The sequence below is a fragment of the Neoarius graeffei genome, chromosome 8 (genome assembly GCF_027579695.1).
Source record: "Neoarius graeffei isolate fNeoGra1 chromosome 8, fNeoGra1.pri, whole genome shotgun sequence".
Lineage (NCBI taxonomy): Eukaryota > Metazoa > Chordata > Actinopteri > Siluriformes > Ariidae > Neoarius > Neoarius graeffei.
The window spans coordinates 13678143-13697374 of NC_083576.1; the positions used below are offsets into that span (position 1 = coordinate 13678143).

Sequence of the window (19232 nt, forward strand, 5' to 3'; positions counted from 1 at the left end):
ATAATGGCTTCATAGCCAATCATGTACATTTATGAGCCCATGTATGCAGAAGAGGGCAGACAGCGCTTTCGTCAGAGTGTGTAATGCTACCTTGTGAAGTTGCAGTTCGGAAAAATGTGCTTTCAGAGGAAGCACGCTATGCTTTATCCTTCCTGCTTGGTAGCTGTTGCGTGATAGGGAAGCGTTGGCTAGAGCACGGAAATCTGTGCGACCGCTGCTACAACACACATCTAAAAACCCACTAATAGAGGACTTTCACGTGATGTCATCGCAACTGCGGATTTGTTTACGTGGCTATGTTGCCGGGCGAGCTTTGTGTTTGCCAGTGGCCGACGCAAGTGTACGCGAGTGATTGTAAGCCCAGTTCAGTAAACATCTAGAGATAAACTTGTAGAAGTTCCATCTAAAAGAACAATGCCAGGGACCTGTAGTGCTTTTGGATGTAATAACAGATGTGGAGATAAGTCTGGTTTAACTTTTCACCGCTTCCCGGAGAACCCAGAACGATGAGAAAAATGGTGAGCTGCAATTAAACAGGAAGAAAAACATTCCCGTGTGTGTGGAGAACATTTTATATCAGGTTAGTGTGAAAGCTCTGTGTAACGTTAAAATGTAGATCTGGATGTGGGCTTTGGGTGCGATATATTTTATTAGACTGAATGCTTGGCAAGACTAGCAGCATGTTTGTTATGTACTGATCACATAGACGAGACTAAACACCATAAAATATGCTAGATCTCGGCCCTGACTTGTTTATTACTATTAGAAGTCCACGTTTGAGCTTCCCTTTGTCATAATAAGGTATTTTTCTTTATTGGGAATTTCCCATAATATTCCGGCACAAAACCTGCCTCGAAATATCTGTACTTCTGTCTGCCTTTAACGTCTCTGTGTATTTAGAAGTCCCAAGTCCTAAATCTGGTAGCTAGTTTGCTGAACACTTTTCAAGTGGAATAAATACATTTGTGGGTGAATTAAGAAGAAGAAGAAGCCTTTTTTTTGTCACATATAAACTCAAGCACAGCAAAGTTCCTCCTCTGCATTTAACCCATCTGAAGCGGTGAACAAGCATGCACACACAGAGAGCGAGAGGGCAGTGTGCAGAATAAAAAGCGTATTTTTCAGGCGATAAGGCGCATCAGATTATATGGCGCACTGTGAATTAACGTGTCTGTTCACACATAAGGCGCACTGGATTGTAAGGCGCATTAAGCAAAACAACACAGTCCGGTAAATCAAACTTTATTCCACTCAGTTGTAACAACAAATACCGGTACAGAAAAATACACTCACTTATTGATTCGTTCCTCTTCCAACCCGCTTGAAACCCGCTTCGTAAGCATGCCTCTTAACAGGTGCCATTTTGGGGGTCCTTTTACGTACACACAAATGTACTGTAATATAATGTTGAAGCACAGTACGTATTACGTATAAAAAGTGGCGGGGGTAAGCGTACTAAATACTGTTCTCTGATTGGTTTATTGTTGCTAGCTTGTACTCCGGGCCCGGGCTGCCTTACACGAATGCAGTTCTAGTTTAGACATTACAGTCAGGCAGTCTTGTAGACTGCTCAGGGGTCCTGTTATGGGGCCAATCAGGTAGTGACACATCGTACCGTAATGCTCCGAATATCCATTGAGCGGAGCGGCTTCGTTGCTTACCAAAGTCGTACTTACACATTTCGACAAATTTTTGAGCGCATTGTACCACATAAAATCGGTCAGTAAGCACAACAAGTAATCATACATAAGGCGCGCTGGATTATAAGGTGCACTGTGAATTTTTGAGAAAATTTAAGGATTTTAAGTGCGCCTTATAGTCCCAAAAATACGGTAATTAAAGGCCTAGAGAAATGCTTTTTTTTTTGCACTAAAACAGAATAGCAGTTAAATTCGGCGAGGTTTATTGAGTCCCTGGACAGAGGCCACTGTTCTCTAAACCGCACAGTAGCGGATATATTCGCAGACAAAAGCCGAGTAAATTTAGCCCTTTTAGAACCACCCGGAAGTAGCAGACGGGAGCCGCGTGACGTCACTGGTGTGTGTCGGCCATGAACAACATCATGAGCGACCAAAGTGAGCAGGAATTTAGTGAGGGAGAAACTTTTAGTAGTTTTTCGTCAGTTCAAGTTGATGACAATGTTCTGACAGAGGAAGAAGTGCCCAGCGATAGGGAAGCAGAGAGAGGTATCGAACCGTACTGATTCGAGCCAGAATTGTCCGATGAAAGCGGGGACAGTGACAATGATGAACCTTAAGTTTTGATTTGATCCACGGCTTCAGCCGGCCTTTAAATGCTCATAACTCAGCCACCGGTGGTCCCACCGAAGCCAAATTTTGCAGGCACCCCCCTCTACACGATCCCCTATGAACCAGCATGGGCACAGCCCAGTAGGACCGTGCCTCGGGATGTTATTCGCCCCGGCACGAGCTCACCTTTGCACCTTAAGGGGTTTGGATGACTGGAAGTTGAAGATGCATTCCTCAAGTTAGTAATACAGTATTACAATATGTTGGAAACAAAATGCTTTGCAGTTAATTGTAGCAAAGTCTTGACTAATTAGTGATTACCTTTATCTTTCGGGAAGAGGAACAGGGCCACTCCCTCGGCATTTCTGTTGCTGCACCCGGCAACGATACATCGCTTTTCAGGCACTTTCCCTTTTTTTTTCCCCTCTCCCCCTTCTTCTCCATAACAGTCATAGAGTGTCGTTTAACCATTTGTCTCTCTTTCTACGTCGTGTTCTGTCGCAAGTTTCCGTCAAAATGTATGTAATCTAGCAGAAAGTCGGACAGAAGCTACACTGTGTGGACATCAGTGGAAAAACCGCCAGTAAAACCACTTACACTCGTGACGTCATGTGAAAGCCAGCTAATAATGGCGACGTTGGTACCGGGATTCCCTTGGCGGGAAATTTAAACTCAACAAATTCTGAATGTTCCCGACATTTACGATGTGGATTTTTGTTATAGGTTTTCACTGTCGGGACTTGTACTATTATTATCCAAGGAGGAAGGGGGTACATTTCTCTAGGCCTTTAAACACATTTGTGGGTAAATTATATGGCTCTGTGGTGATGCCTGCATGTTTCAGCTTTTGGATGTAACGTGATCTGCTGGTATAATATAAATTTTTAATAGTTTGAGAGAGTGTACTGACTGCAGTCATCTCGATTTTCATTATTAATTGTCGCAGCTGTTTCTTTGTTTGCCTGGGAATATGGCGGACACTGTGTGAAAAACAAAAATTTGTGACATCAGTGAAAGTCCTTTATAGGAAGATGGCTTCTATAGGATTATGCAGAACTCAGGGGACAGCTAGAGCTCCCCAGAGGTGAGTGGTGAAATGTAAACGAAACATATTAATTGATGGTGTTTCTCATTATGCGACCCTGTTTTCTGCATGACCTTAATTGATGACACGAGCAGAGCGTCACCGTTTAATTGCGGGTCTGTTGTTTGAGGATGTTCGTCGTATAACTGTATACGCGAGTATGGTATGTTTTCCTGGTATGGGACACATTCCCCTATATTTCTTCAACAGCATGAAAAAGTGTGACATCTTTTAGTGACGACTCTATACAAGCTCAGTTGGAATGCGATACATGTTTGCATCACTGCATTGAGATAAATTAAATTAAAATAGACAGGGTGTCGTGGTCACACCCTTTGTCTGTTGAGTCAAATGTGACGGGAGGAAGAAGTCATGTGATCAGGTTTCAACATGTTATGTACACACACGCACACACACACACACACACACATATACCGTATATGCCAGGGCTGTGTCTTTCTTTCTCACATTCGTTGCGAAATTCTTCCGACCAAGTTTCAGCACAAAATCAAAAACGGGTTTTTTTTTTTTTATTATGATACCACAGTGCTGTTAAATTTAAGTGTTGATTAATGTTCTATTAAAGCAGCTCTGAGTATTGAGTCTGCAAATCAAGTAATATTTTTAAATATAGCAACAACACATTCACAGGAAGTTTTACGGCGATCGACTACATACTAAATAAACTATTAAAGACTAATGATTGTTGATAAGGTGACATTTTCTATAAGGAGATATGTATTTCACATTTATGGAAGGAGCCTCCAGTGTCAGCACTTTGGAAGTTAGTACATTAATTACAATACGTTACAGGCATTTAGCAGACGCTCTTATCCAGAGCAATGTACAACATACCCAGAGCAGCTTGGGGAGCAGTTAGGGGTTAGCTGCCTTGCTCAAGGGCACTTCAGCCATTCCTGCTGGTCCAGAGAATCAAACCAGCAACCTTTTGGTTCCAAAGCTGCTGCTTTATCCATTAGACCATGGCTTCCTCTAGTTAGTAGTTTTTCATCTATGGGACAGGGGAGTTTGCACTTTTTTGGTTTTTCAGTAACATTACGACGTGTTTGTTTTTTTGTCTTGTTAATTTTATGAGAGAGAGAAAAAAGGCTGTAATTACTGCCAAATGTCTAATACCCCTTTTCCACCAAATCAGTTCCAGGGCTGGTTCGGGGCCAGTGCTGGTGCTGGTTCACAACTTGTTCAACTTGCGAGTCAGCTGAGAACCAGTTTGCTTTTCCATAGCTCGGGGTGCTAAGGGGAGCCACGTCATTACGTCGCTGTATACGTCAGTTATGTCACTGTATACGTCAGTTACGTTGCTGCGTTTGCATAAACCTTGGCGCGAACATTGAAGCAACAACAACACGGAGAAGAAGAAGCAGCAACAACAGCAACAATAATAATGGATGACTTCGCGTTTGTACAGCTGCTGCTTCTCGTCGCTTAAAAATGGCGACCTTTCGCGGTCTTGCTATTGTTGGTCTTAACAACCCCCCCCCCCCCCCCCCGCTGACGTAAGCGGTTCTTTCCTCTGGCCCAGCAAAGAGTTGGTGCTAGCCTGGAACCGTTTTTTCTGGCCCCAGAGCCAGTTCTTTGTCAGTGGAAACAGAAAACCTGGTTCCAAACTAAGCACTGGCCCCGAACCAGCCCTGGAACTGCTTTGGTGGAAAAGGGGCATAAGAGGAATACAACATGCTGTTATAGAAAAATAATCAACTTCCAGGCAGTAACAATTTCGTTGCAAAAAGCATCACAACAGCCGGTCATGGATTGTTATCCGATAACATCACACTGCTTCACACTGTCTTTTAAATATCCATGAAGGTGACAGTGTCGGGGGGGTTCACTGTACTTCTGAAATAGTGTATTAACAAGCTGCAACCCTGACTTATGGACAAATCCGAACTCTTTACCTGTAAAACGAGGCTGAAACTATGCGTTATTTCACACTTGTACGGAAAATGGCGGAAATATTGCCGGAAACACCCGAGCTGCTTTCCGAATGGTTTCCGTAAAGTGTGATGTCACTTACAGTACACGGCCATATTTGAGAGAAGAGAGAACAGCGAGGATCATTTGTGTCTGTATTTTTTAAGATTATTTGAGGTAATGGTTGGATCCAGGTGTTGTGCGGGAGTGTAGCGTAGAATATCCCAGCCAGGTTAAAGTTAAGTTATTTAAGTTTTCTTTTTTCTTTTACGCTTGTTAAATCAGGGGTGCCACCACTTCCTACCACTACGCTCTCGACTCGTTCATAAAAAACTTCATCAAGACGTCACCAGGCTAGCCTACCATAATTACCGTGGTAGACAGTCCAACCCACGCGGCAACGCAGAAAGAGGGTAAACAAACACTGAGGATAGGGTAATGTTTGTTTACCCTCTTTTTGCATTGCCACAGGGGTTGGACTGTCTACCATGGTAATTACGGTAGGCTAGCCTGGTGACGTCTTGATGAGGAAGGTTTTTATGAACGAGTCAAGAGCGAAGTGGTGGCACCCCTGAATTAACGAACGTAAAAGAAAAAAACCTTTAACCTGGCTGGGATATTCTACACTACACTCCCGCACAACACGTGGATCCAACCATTACCTCAAATAATCTTAAAAAATACAGACGCAAATGATCCTCACTGTTCTCTCTTCTCTCAAATATGGCCTCGCACTGTGAGTGACATCACCTGTCGGGAGCTTACGAACATTTCTGACCATCAACTGAACAGCGATAGCGTGTAAAATAGGTTATGCGAAAGTAATTGGCTAACTAAAATCGTTTACTATCGTAAACAGTCAGAAAATGGGCTCTTATGTGGTTGAAAACAACTATTTGTTTGTTTAAAATAAGAAAAACGGGTAGGATAATTGTCATCTTAGTTGGCCTTTAAGGCCCAGTCCCACTATAACGATATCTATAAATAAATCGGTCCCCTGCAGGTTATGTGCTTGGTGCTCACACCAGGCCGATAACGATCCCTATAGCCCAGGTCTGGGTTTATCTATACCAGTGAGGTTGCTTCTGGAGCCATTTTTCCAGGCCTGGACCTGAGCCGATAAAACACCTGACCGATCAGGTAATTGTTTACATGTGACGCTGTCTGAGCATGTGCTATTTTTCCCCGGGTATCTTTGTACATCCTTGTTGCATCATGAAATTACGGAATACGGATTCACAAAAAATAAAAACATAATGCAAAGCACTGCTCTTTTATTCATGGATATGTGCTTTTCTGTGGAATATCAATAGCAAATGAATAAAGTAAACATGTAAGTGCAGGTAAGATATTTTAATTATGAGCTTCGGCAGGGGCGGCACGGTGGTGTAGTGGTTAGCGCTGTCGCCTCTAGGGATGTTAACCGATGACCGTTTGACCGGTGGTTGACCAAATCAACGTCAACCGGTTAATTTTTTTTTTTGGTTGTCGGTTAAAAAAAAAAATCGTTTTGAAGCTGACGATTTTGGAGCGGAGAACCTGGAATTCTGTGTTGTAAACGCTTGGGGCATGCCATGCGGTGTAAGGATGACAGCTGACAAATCAGAAACACCCATTCAGTCATGTCCCGCCCTCCTGCCCCAGGTGAAGACAGCTGCCACGCGGTGAAAGAAAAAAGTGTAGACACAGGCTTTTTAGCTTACAAATTACTGTTTTTTTTTTATTTTATTATTATTATTATTAGAAGGCACATCGAGTTTAGTCCTGCCTTGGCCAGTGCAGTCTGAAAGTATGTTTCGGTCTGTAGCCAACAATGCATGTTATTGCAGATCATATCTCTCCACACAAACTAAAGGCGCAGATGCCGACTTTTTCACGGCTGAATCGTGCAGATCCGATTTTTTTCTTTTTTTTGGGGGGGGGGATGTTGGAGTGTCTGAATAATTTCATCACTCCAACGCCCCCCCTAAAAAAAAAATCGGATCTGCACGATTCAGCCATGAAAAAGGCGGCATCCGCCAAAAGGCGCGCCGTTTGCATCCCTGTTTAAACTCATAGGTTAACCAACTTTAACCGGCTAATGAGGTTTGGTGGTCGGTCAAGATTTTTTTTAGTTTTCGCCATCCCTAGTCGCCTCACAGCAAGAAGGTCCGGGTTCGAGCCCCGTGGCCGGCGAGGGCCTTTCTGTGTGGAGTTTGCATGTTGTCCGCGTGGGTTTCCTCCGGGTGCTCCGGTTTCCCCCACAGTCCAAAGGCATGCAGGTTAAGTTAACTGGTGACTCTAAATTGACCGTAGGTGTGAATATGAGTGTGAATGGTTGTCTGTGTCTATGTGTCAGCCCTGTGATGACCTGGCGACTTGTCCAGGGTGTACCCCGCCTTTCACCCGTAGTCAGCTGGGATAGGCTCCAGCTTGCCTGCGACCCTGTAGAACAAGATAAAGCGGCTAGAGATAATGAGATGAGAATGAGAACTTCGGCAGTCCAAGCATTTAATTGTTTTTGACTTCTTAATTTTTTATCCGTGATGCATTATCTGTATAAAATCGGTAACCAATCTGTAATATACTGAAACATCCATGACCAGTCCATAAATTATTAGCATCCGTATTAAAATCCGTAACCACTCCGTATTTTGTATCTTTTTTTATTATATTTACGTAGTCCGTGATCTATCTGTATTTTATCAACCACCGGAGTGTGTACATGGGTTGTTTTGAAGTCCAAGCTGTACAGTATGACCCGGAATAATGTGCTACTACTTGGAAAAAACTTCCATGACTATTCCTAAGTTGCATGCATTTATTTCCCTGAGTGTCAAGACCAAGTGATATTAGAGTCGGGATTATAGTTGTGGTGTTTCTGCTCCAGACTGCCTGGATGTAAATTCAGGCAGAGGTGGAGTTATAGTCATAGTTATAGGTATCGTTATTGGTGTTGTGGGATCGGGCCCTTATTCCTTACTTATGATCATTGAAATAATGTGTCATTTTCTCTCCTTCTTATAGGTTGAACCTGCGACCTGCTTGCAGGACAAGAGAGGGGGGAAAAAGATGCCATTCCGGAAATGCTCATAAACTCCATTCATTTTTGTTTCCTGTAAAACAAAGAGGGGCCTGATGGGTTGCAAAACGGAGCCAAAATGCTTTTGGACTCACGTGGGCGCCGTGACGGATGCACTCGCCCCGGTGGAAACACACACAGGCGAGGGAGCCGTGTGTGTCCATACAACCCTCTGAAGGACTCTGGACCTTGCCATCTTCATATGGATACTAAAGTGCTCGAGCGTTCACAATATTTCTCCAGAAAAGACCAGTTTTTTCCTCCTGGGACGAGTTAAGTTCAGAAGTATGAGCTGTCATTTAGGCCAGAAGACCGCAAGAGCGCCATTTTTGTTCTTCATCTTCATAATTACGATCTTTTATTAGACGGACCATCCCAGCGGGCACCAGGGCTCCTGCAGAGACTGTGGCAGAATTTTTCATTCCATTGTTTCCTTTTTCTGTTTGACTCATTATTTCCACGCACCCTTCCATTGTTCCTTTTCGGGTTTTTCTTTTGGGCTGCCTCATGTTTGACTCATGCATTCGCATTCACTCATCACTTGTGTACTTTGAAACGTACGCCTTGTTCTTGAGAAAGAGTACTGTAGGTCAATTAACTGGGCTTCCTGCATGAGTGACTGCTTTGTTTGCTGCTGTTTCTCCTCAGCGTCTCTGATTGCTGAAACACAGGGCTTAGAAGCGATTTGCACTAAAAGAGCTTTCACTTGTTTTGTTTGGGTTTTTTTCTCTTCCTGCCAAATCGTGTCACATTCAAGCCATATGAATGTCTATTTTTTTGATGAAACTATAGATCTATTTTATCACGGTTTAGTTAGATCATGAATTGTATAAATATTTTTATGTATAAGTACACATAAGCACCTGCACTGTGTTCATCAGAGTGTTCATGAAATTGTTTTGGATATGTGCACCTTGAATTTTGAGGCTATTTTTACATTTTACATTTCGATGTATAATTTATAATGTGCATTTTATTATTATAATTATTATTGTTGGGTTTTTTTTATTATTTTCCACCAGAAGTTACTATAAAAGTTACTTTTACAATGACAGTACTTTCCTCCTGTAGCTCAGCACGCAGCAGACAACATACGCTTGTTTTCTGAGCCCTCCCATCCGCTTTTAGCTTTCTGTTTTCTCCCCAATGCCTGCGGGTCTCAGTGTGGGTGGGGCTCTCGGAGACCCCTCCCCTTCGCGGCGCTTTCGTCCCAGTCGCTATGTGCCTGTATCTGCGGCGACAACCTTCCTCGTTGGGGCTACGACGCTTTTCCTGTGCTTCACGTAAGTCTCTGACTTTTACATTTGTCTGTCTCTGTATGACTTTAATCTGCAGGAAAAGTATGATTTGCCTTGCTCTGTGATTGTAGTTGTCCTTGGCTGGCTGAGCGTTTCTCTTCTTCCATTCCGGTCTACAACGTCGTGGTCTTCCTCTTCACCCTGGCCAACTTTTGCATGGCTACGTTTATGGACCCAGGCATCTTCCCCAGAGGTACAAACTCATGTTTGTGTGATCAAGAGTGAAATTCGTAGACCAGGATGGTCTGAAATTCTGGTGTATAGTCAGTGTTAAGTGTTAAGGCCCTGGTCACACCATTGGTCCAATTCCAAAAAATGTCATGTCTAAGCTCCTATTAGATAATGTTAGATATTTATCACCAAAAGCACAGCATGTCCTAATAGTGTTCATATAGGACTAGTCTGGGTAGCATCATGATATTTTTCTGATCTACAGTGGTGCTTGGAAGTTTGTGAACCCTTTAGGATTTTCTATATTTCTGCATAAATATGACCTAAAACATCATCAGATTTTCACACAAGTCCTAAAAGTAGATAAAGAGAACCCAGTTAAACAAATGAGACACAAATATTACACTTGGTCATTTATTTATTGAGAAAAATTATCTAATATTACAGATCTGTGAGTGGCAAAAGTATGTGAAGCTTCGCTTTCAGTATCTGGTGTGACCCCCTTGTGCAGCAATAACTGCAACTAAACGTTTGCAGTAACTGTTGATCAGTCCTGCACACCGGCTTGGAGGAATTTTAGCCCGTTCCTCCGTACAGAACAGCTTCAACTCTGGGATGTTGGTGGGTTTCCTCACATGAACTGCTCGCTTCAGAACCTTCCACAACATTTCAGTTGGATTAAGGTCAGGACTTTGACTTGGCCATTCCAAAACATTAACTTTATTCTTCTTTAATCATTCTTTGATAGAACAACTTGTGTGCTTAGGGTCGTTGTCTTGCTGCATGACCCACCTTCTCTTGAGATTCAGTTCCTAGACAGATGTCCTGACATTTTCCTTTAGAATTCACTGGTATAATTCAGAATTCATTGTTCCATCAGCCCTGTGATGACCTGGCGACTTGTCCAGGGTGTACCCCGCCTTTCGCCCGTAGTCAGCTGGGATAGGCTCCAGCTTGCCTGCGACCCTGTAGAAGGATAAAGCGGCTAGAGATAATGAGATGAGATGAGATTGTTCCATCAATGATGGCAAGCCGTCCTGGCCCAGATGCAGCAAAACAGGCCCAAACCATGATACTACCACCACCATGTTTCACAGATGGGATAAGGTTCTTATGCTGGAATGCAGTGTTTTCCTTTCTCCAAACATAACGCTTCTCATTTAAACCAAAAAGTTCTATTTTGGTCTTATCCGTCCACAAAACATTTTTCCAGTAGCCTTCTGGCTTGTCCACGTGATCTATAGCAAACTGTAGACGAGCAGCAGTGTTCTTTTTGGAGAGCAGTGGCTTTCTCCTTGCAACCCTGCCATGCACACCATTGTTGTTCAGTGTTCTCCTGATGGTGGACTCAAGAACATTAACATTAGCCAATGTGAGAGAGGCCTTCAGTTGCTTAGAAGTTACCCTGGGGTCGTTTGTGACCTCGACAACTATTACACGCCTTGCTTTTGGAGTGGTCTTTGTTGGTCGACCACTCCTGGGGAGGGTAACAATGGTCTTGAATCTCCTCCATTTGTACACAATCTGTTTGACTGTGGATTGGTGGAGTCCAAACTCTTTAGAGATGGTTTTGTAACCTTTTCCAGCCTGATGAGCATCAGCAATGCTTTTTCTGAAGTCCTCAGAAATCTCCTTTGTTTGTGCCATGATACACTTCCACAAACATGTGTTGTGAAGCTCAGACTTTGATAGATCCCTGTTCTTTAAATAAAACAGGGTGCCCACTCACACCTGATTGTCATCCCATTGATTGAAAACACCTGACTCTAATTTCACCTTCAAATTAACTGCTAATCCTAGAGGTTCACATACTTTTGCTACTCACAGATATGTAATATTGGATCATTTTCCTCAATAAATAAATGACCAAGTATAATATTTTTGTCTTATTTGTTTAACTGGGTTCTCTTTATCTACTTTTAGGACTTGTGTGAAAATCTGATGATATTTTAGGTCACATTATGTCCAGGTGACCACAGTCACCAAAAGCCTCCCATTTGGCCGTATGCCGTGTTGTGTGCAGATATAGGATCAGATAGGAACTGTTAATAGTGTTTACCTGTTTGGCATGGCCTCTAAATTTCTTGTTGGTTGAATGGACTACTAACAGCTGATAGCTGAAATGTTTAGTAAGATTCAAGCTGTATGTTGTGAATGTCAGTCTCACCAGATGCAATGCAAACCCATGGTTCCGTATGTAACATTTTCCGTAAACAGCTTTAAGTTATTTCTAGTAGGCTGCTGTGTCCCAACAGGTAACAACTGGAGTCATTCAAAACACTCTCTCAGAAGGCAGAGTCGAACATGTATAGGTGTAATATACACAGACTTCTGAAACACTGAGAATTTTAAGATGTGCCATTTGGCCAAAGTTCATTCGACTATTTTCCGTAAACATTTATGTCACATACGGAATTTCAGTCGCCTCTGTAAGCGGTGTTCTGATTCTGCTGAAATTTTCAAGTTTTGCCACAAAGAAAGTGTGTTTATTTTCCTTGCTTCGATCACTGACAAGCCGAGGTAAAGTGAATTTTAGAAACCTCGAGTTTACACCACCTTCTTATTTGAAACAGAAGAGCCTTCTTGTTGCTTCATTCAGATGCCTGGATAATGTGCACTAGGTCCCGTTGAGATCGCACTCCATGTGACTTGTTAACTTTAGGGTATTAGGAAATCAAAAAGTATAGTACTGGGTACATACAAAGATGTTTCAATTTTACACCTTGTGCAATGTGATTGGGACCAAAAGCATGACCAGGGCCTTAAGTAAAGGGTAGAACACTTGGGGGTGTGCTCTTGTTGGAAAATTATCCATTGTTTAAGTTTTTATTATCCCCCTCTGGCTGAAAGGCCCGAAGGGGGATTATGTCGTGGCGATGCCCATCGGTCCCAGGAAGGGTGCTCACCTTCTGAAATCGACTCCTCTCACAATTTTGGGAGCTTTGTTATATGTCAGTAGTACGGTACATATATTGTAATTTCGTTCAATTCGGTCACATTTTACCAGAGTTACAGCCCTTGATTAACAAAATTATACTTTGACAATTTCTTGAGTGTGTTTTCCTTCTGAAATAAACTCCTCTCACAGTTTTTGGAGGAATTTCATGAAACCTGGTAAAAGGCATTGTTGTATGTCATTAGTACAAATATTGTTATTTTGTTCAATTTGGTCGCATTTTACCAGAGTTACAGCCCTTGATTAACATCCTTGTACTTTGACAATTCCATGAAGGTGTGTTTGCCTTCTGACATCAACTCTTCTCACAGTTTTTGGACGAATTTCTCAAAGCTTGGCAAAAGGCCTTGTTCTGTGATGGTAATACGCATATTGCGATTTAATTTCGTTTGTGAAAATTTTTACCAGAGTTTTGACCCTTGATTAAATAATTTGTACTCTGACAATTTCATGAGGGTGGACGTTCTTCTGAAATCAACTCCTCTCACAATTTGTGGAGGAATTGAACCAAATTTGGTAAAAGACTTTGTTATATGACAGTTATTGAAATTTCCTTTAATTTGGGCAAATTTTCCCAGTTATGCCCTCGATTATTAACAAACTTGGACTTTGGCAATTTCATCAAGGTGTGCTTGCTTTCTGAAATCAACTTCCCTCACAATTTTTGGAGGAATTTCATGTAATTTGGCAAAAAGTTTTTATCCCCCGCTAGTCGAAATTCCCAAAGGGGGATTATGTTGTGGTGATGTTCATCTGTCCGTCCTGGGAAGGGTACTCACCTTCTGAAATCAACTCCCCTCACAATTTTTGGAGGAATTTCATGAAGCTTGGCAGGATTCTTTGTTATATGTCGTTAATAAGCATATTGCAATTTCGTTCAATTCAGTCGCATTTTACCAGAGTTATGGTCTAGTTGCCAGTGGGGGATATTGTGCTCTCTGAGCACTCTTGTTTCTCTTGTACAAGAACAGTTTGCCAACGATTACAATTGTTCAATTAATAAAATTAATAAATGTATAAAATTTTATGTTATTAATTTTGTGTGTTTATGGTTTGTGGAACATCCAAGAAACATTTCAGTTCAGTTGTAGCCGTGTTTACTTCCAGAAAACGTCACTATATTTAAAAAAAAAATCTGTCTACATGTAGCGTAGTTGTCGCTATAGAAACAATAACGTATATTAGAAATACACTCCGATCAGGATAGAAATGTTTCATCATGATGCTTCATCCTCCAGATGGATAGAAACCATGCCAGAAAAAATAAATCCCCCCCACCACACACACACACACACACACCAGATACCCACAAGTTTTTCTTTTAATTCATCAATTTTAATCACGAGTAGCTGGTTATTTGTTTGTTTGTTTGTTTGTTTGTTTGTTTGTTTGTATTCTGCAGCGGAGGAAGATGAAGATAAGGAGGATGATTTCCGGGCTCCTCTTTATAAGACTGTGGAGGTGAGGGGCATTCAGGTGCGCATGAAATGGTGTTCCACGTGCCGCTTCTACAGACCTCCCCGATGCTCACACTGCTCTGTGTGTGACAACTGTGTCGAGGTGCGCACACTTTCACTGCATTCTTCTGTGTCATGTTGTATCCCTGTTAAATCATCTGTTTAATATCTCTGTCTCTTCGGACTTTAGGAGTTTGACCATCACTGTCCATGGGTGAATAACTGCATCGGGAGGCGGAACTACCGTTATTTCTTCCTGTTCCTTTTATCTCTATCGACACACATAATGGGCGTGTTTGGATTCAGCCTGCTGTACATCCTCTATCACACCGAACAACTGGACGAAGTGCATTCTGGAGTTACGTATCCTTTTAACACAAGGCATCAGCGAGTCTCGGTCAGCCTCTGAGGCAGTAGAACGAAGGTTCTCCGGTTTCTTTTGAGTTGCCATATCACTGAGCTAAACCATGCTCATGTTTTAATCACGTGCTAGCCAGATGCAGGAACTAAAACCATACCAAAAGATAAAATCAGCACTGATTCCTATAAAGGAAAAGTTCCTGAAAAGGGTTTTGGAGCAGAAACCTGCCTTTTAGTAAACGTTCCAAGAACTCACACTTGCCCCTTTTCCACCAAAGCAGTTCCAGGGCTGGTTCGGGGCCAGTGCTTAGTTTGGAACCGGGTTTTCTGTTTCCACTGACAAAGAACTGGCTCTGGGGCCAGAAAAACCGGTTCCAGGCTAGCACCAGCTCTCTGCTGGGCCAGAGGAAAGAACCACTTACGTCAGCGAGGGGTGGAATTGTTAAGACCAACAACAATAACAAGACCGCAAAAGATCACCATTTTTAAGCGACGAGAAGCAGCAACTGTACAAACGCGAAGTCATCCATTATTATTATTGTTGTTGCTGCTGCTGCTTCTTCCGTGTTGTTTTTGCTTCAATATTCGCGCCAAGGTTTATGCAAACGTAGCGACGTAACTGACGTATACAGCGACGTAATGACGTATACAACGACATAACTGACGTATACAGCGACGTAATGACGTGTCTTCCGTTAGCACCGCGAGCTATGGAAAAGTAAACTGGTTCTCAGCTGGCTCGCAAGTTGAACGAGTTGTGAACCAGCACCAGCACTGGCCCCGAACCAGCCCTGGAACTGATTTGGTGGAAAAGGGGTAACTGTGTACTGTATTCCACTGGGTTTGGCTGTTGTGAATTTTCACTTAGTTCAGTTCAGTTTGCTTTTATTTGTGTAGCACTTTTAACAATGTCTGAAGCTTAGAGAAGCAGCCTTGGGTTCAAGGCTCTTGCACAAGGCACCAAACCCCAACTGCTCCCCGGGCACTGTACCATAGCTGCCCACTGCTCTGGGTATGCGTGTGTGCTCATTGCTCACTTGTGTGTGCATGAATGTGTTCACTGCTTCAGACGGGTTAAATGCAGAGGAGGAATTTCGCTGTGCTTGAATGTACATGTGACCAAATAAAGGCTTCTTCTTTTTCATTGTCACAAAGCAGCTCTACAAAAATTCCAGTTGTACAAGGACTCAAAAACGCTTGAGAGGAAACAGACTCGAAAGAGAACCCATCCTCTTCTGGGCAATTTGCTTGAACTACAATGCGAGAAATTATATCGTGTATGATATAAAGTGCTGCATAAACAATCTATACACACATTTAGATAGTATATGTACTTCCTGCACAGTTCCTCTCTCACCTGTGACCTGCAATGGATAAGCAGTAAAGATAAGGAATTAATGAATATCATACGTCCTTAACACAGTCTTCAGTATGGCAGTGATGTGTATCGCAGGTCTGTTTTTTGTCCCAGTCGCAGGACTCACAGGCTTCCATGTTGTACTGGTAGCCAGAGGAAGAACAACAAATGAACAGGTGTGTGTTTACATGTGTGAAGATTGAGGCAGTATAAATATTATGTATAGTTTGGTAGTAGAAACCTGTAAAGTCATTTTTTGTCCTTTTCTTTCACTCTTTTCAGGTTACAGGGAAGTTCAGAGGGGGCGTGAACCCATTCACACACGGATGTTGTAAAAACGTGTCTCATGTGCTCTGCAGCGCTCAAGCGCCAAGGTTTGCACACTTATTTTATAAATGTGTACAAATCTGTTTTATTTTATCTCCTACCAGTGTAATCCTGATCCTGAGGAGTGTGTGTGTGTGTGTATGTGTGCGCAGGTATGTAGGGAGGTTGAGGCAGAGCCAGTCTTTTCAGGTTCAGCCTCCGTTTCTGCGGCCTCAACTTTCCGAAGCACAGCTTGCTGCTAAAGTTCTGGACAACGGGATCCAGCAGGTACACATTTACACGCGCAGACACATGTAAACACAAACACAGGTGTTATCTATACAACTGTATTGCAGTGCTGTCTTTTATATTAGTCAATAGCACATTGCATTTTTTAAAATCTATTTTATTATTTGACATTTTATTGTTAGTTTCCATTTTATAGTTACTGAAACTGGACAGTTGAAGATTAGAAAAACCTTGCTTGGTCTGTTTCCAGTCTCTAGCTGTCTAGCTTTGGTCTACTGTAGACTCAAATTCCTGTTCTTGGCTGGAAAGAGTAGAACCGAATGGGAACGTTCTGCTGTTGTTGTCCATCCAACTCAAAGTTTAACGTGTTGTGCGTTCTGAGCTGCTTTTCTGCTCACCATGGTTGTAAAGAGTGGTTATTTGAGTTACCATAGCTTTACTGTCCGCTTTAACCAGGCTGGCTCTGATAGCAGAACTGCTGCTTTGGGTTTGTTTTTGTTTTTTTCATTGTAAACTTAGATAATGTTGTGCATGAGTACGTGGCTAGCGAGTATAGATTTATTGTGTTTATAACCTATTTAATATTACCACAGTGTGTCACACCTCATCGTTGTCTTGTTAGCTTGATTAGCATTTAGTTTTTCACATGAATAAAGTTGTTTGTGCGTGTGTTGTAGTCCAAAAGTAGCCTGGAGGCCATGGGAAGTCAGTCTACAGACATTGAACCGCCCCCACCTCCTAAACCAGAGCACAGATACCAAGGGCTGCCTCACACACACAACGAAGGTCAGTATTTTAACCGCACCCATACAGTCTGGATCAGATGAAATCTATGAATTAGGTCTGGTATAATTTTATGCACATTATTTATTTCGCTCATCGTCCAATCAGAGAGCAGTCTCCTGAGTGAAGCTCCACCCACACCTGCATTATATAAATATCGGCCTGCCTATAGCAGTCCAGGAAAAAACCACACACATTCTACACACAAGGTAAGAAAGTGTGCAGATGTGAACTCACACACACACACACACACTGGTAAGAACAGACTCTTCACTCTGGATGGTCTGCACTTTTTGTAATATTTATAATTGTGCACAAATATGTCTCTGTTTTTAACCTTCTAATGATCAGACAGTCACATATGTTGTAGCTGTGTGTGTTGTGTTGTGTTGTGTTGCTCTGTGGTTGTATTTGTGTCATGCCGTGCCAGTTCCTACGAATATGTTTCAGTCTGTCTTAAGGGTTATGTTCTTCTTTTCTCCTCCTGCCCCTTTGGTTAACATGATGTGAAACAACATTATAGTTTTACACTTACAGCTTACTGGCTATAATTGTGCTTTGATTAGCAAAGTTCCCTTCCATGAGACAGATGATCTACAACAGACAATTTTATACTTCACCCAAAATGTCCAAATTCCACACATTTCCACTAAATTAATTGAAATTTATTGGCTTGCATCCATATTTTCCACATGGCATTATTTGTGACTTAAATGTATCGCTTGCATCTGTAATTTTACTCGCACACAATTAAAACACTATCTTGACTACTGTGTCCATCTTATTCACGCTAATGTCTTATTTATACTATTGCTCCGTCCATTACGAGTGAGAATCCGTTATGGTTGAGAGACTCTGTTGAGAGTTTGCTTCTGTTTCACATCATCTTTAAACCTCCCCCGTGTTACTGCTGCTGTGTGGAGCGTTTGATACACTGTCTCCCTCTGTGTGTCTTTCTCTCAGATGAATCGGGGGGACAGTGTGACCGAGTCGCCCTCCGTCCCCCTGTCGACCGGTCACGCCAGCTATCGCTCGGAGCCCAGCCTTTCAGGCCGGGTTATTTCTGGGTGGCGACCAGGAGGGGGAGGGGAGGGAGGCAGAGCAGGCTCGGGGGGACTGGGTGGGCCCTCTACTCTCGGAGGGCGGTCTTATCCTTCCTTCACTGACACACTCCTACACTCAGCGGTGGCTTCATGCTCCTCCAGTATCCGCTCTGCTCAGGCAACCCACAATGCACTGGGGCCACTACTGTCTGAGGGCACGACCTCCACCAGCTATAAAAGCTTGGCTAATCAGACACGCAACGGCAGCCTGTCCTACGACAGTCTGCTGACGCCCTCGGAGAGTCCGGAGTTTGAATCGGCTGCTCCTGAGCTGTCCCCTCCCAGGCCGGCACCCCCACGCTCACTCGGTTCCACTCCTGCAGCTCCACCCCTCATGGGTTACACCTCACCGTTCTTGTCTGCTCAGCAGAGGGAGGGTTCTCTCCAGGCCTGCCCTGCCCCCCTAAGACCCTCCCCCAACAGACCTTTCCTGCGCCCCACAAGCCCACCCCCTTCCCGAGCTCCGCCCCTGTCTCCTCGCGCTCGCTCTTTGGGTTCACCGCCTCCTGGCCCTGCCCCAGGAAGCATGCCTGTGGGCAAATCATTATCCTACGCAGGTGGAGCAGAGTTACGGCAATGCCCAAATAACACAGGGGGTGGGGCTTCCACGTCAAAGTGAGTAACGCCCGCAGATAACGCCGTTCCATTTTTCTGTCCCTCCTCCCCACACATTGTCTCTCCTTTAAAGATGGTAAAGTTCTGTGTCCCTGCTGAGATTTGGTGCTCTGTGTTTTTTGGGTTAATCTCTCTCTCTCTCTCTCTCTCTCTGATCAGTCAGTAATGTGATATCTTTCTTGCTACCTACCGTATTATTTCCACTCTTGTGCTGCCTCTTTTTCATTTGCCCATGTGTCTGCGATGTTCTT

General features: G+C 43.1%; 1 protein-coding gene across 2 annotated transcripts in view; it reads left to right on the top strand.

The window, feature by feature from the left end:
• zdhhc5b (zinc finger DHHC-type palmitoyltransferase 5b) overlaps window positions 1–19232 on the top strand; it is a 28230-nt gene that overhangs the window by 4072 nt on the left and 4926 nt on the right. For both annotated transcript variants that reach the window (XM_060927313.1, XM_060927314.1), the window contains exons 2-11: window positions 8272–9609; window positions 9696–9817; window positions 14154–14311; window positions 14399–14571; window positions 15999–16101; window positions 16208–16299; window positions 16405–16519; window positions 17158–17266; window positions 17372–17472; window positions 18227–18981. In XM_060927313.1, the coding sequence (XP_060783296.1) occupies window positions 9473–9609; window positions 9696–9817; window positions 14154–14311; window positions 14399–14571; window positions 15999–16101; window positions 16208–16299; window positions 16405–16519; window positions 17158–17266; window positions 17372–17472; window positions 18227–18981 (1865 nt within the window). In that variant the 5' untranslated portion in view covers window positions 8272–9472. The remainder of the gene's footprint in view (window positions 1–8271; window positions 9610–9695; window positions 9818–14153; window positions 14312–14398; window positions 14572–15998; window positions 16102–16207; window positions 16300–16404; window positions 16520–17157; window positions 17267–17371; window positions 17473–18226; window positions 18982–19232) is intronic.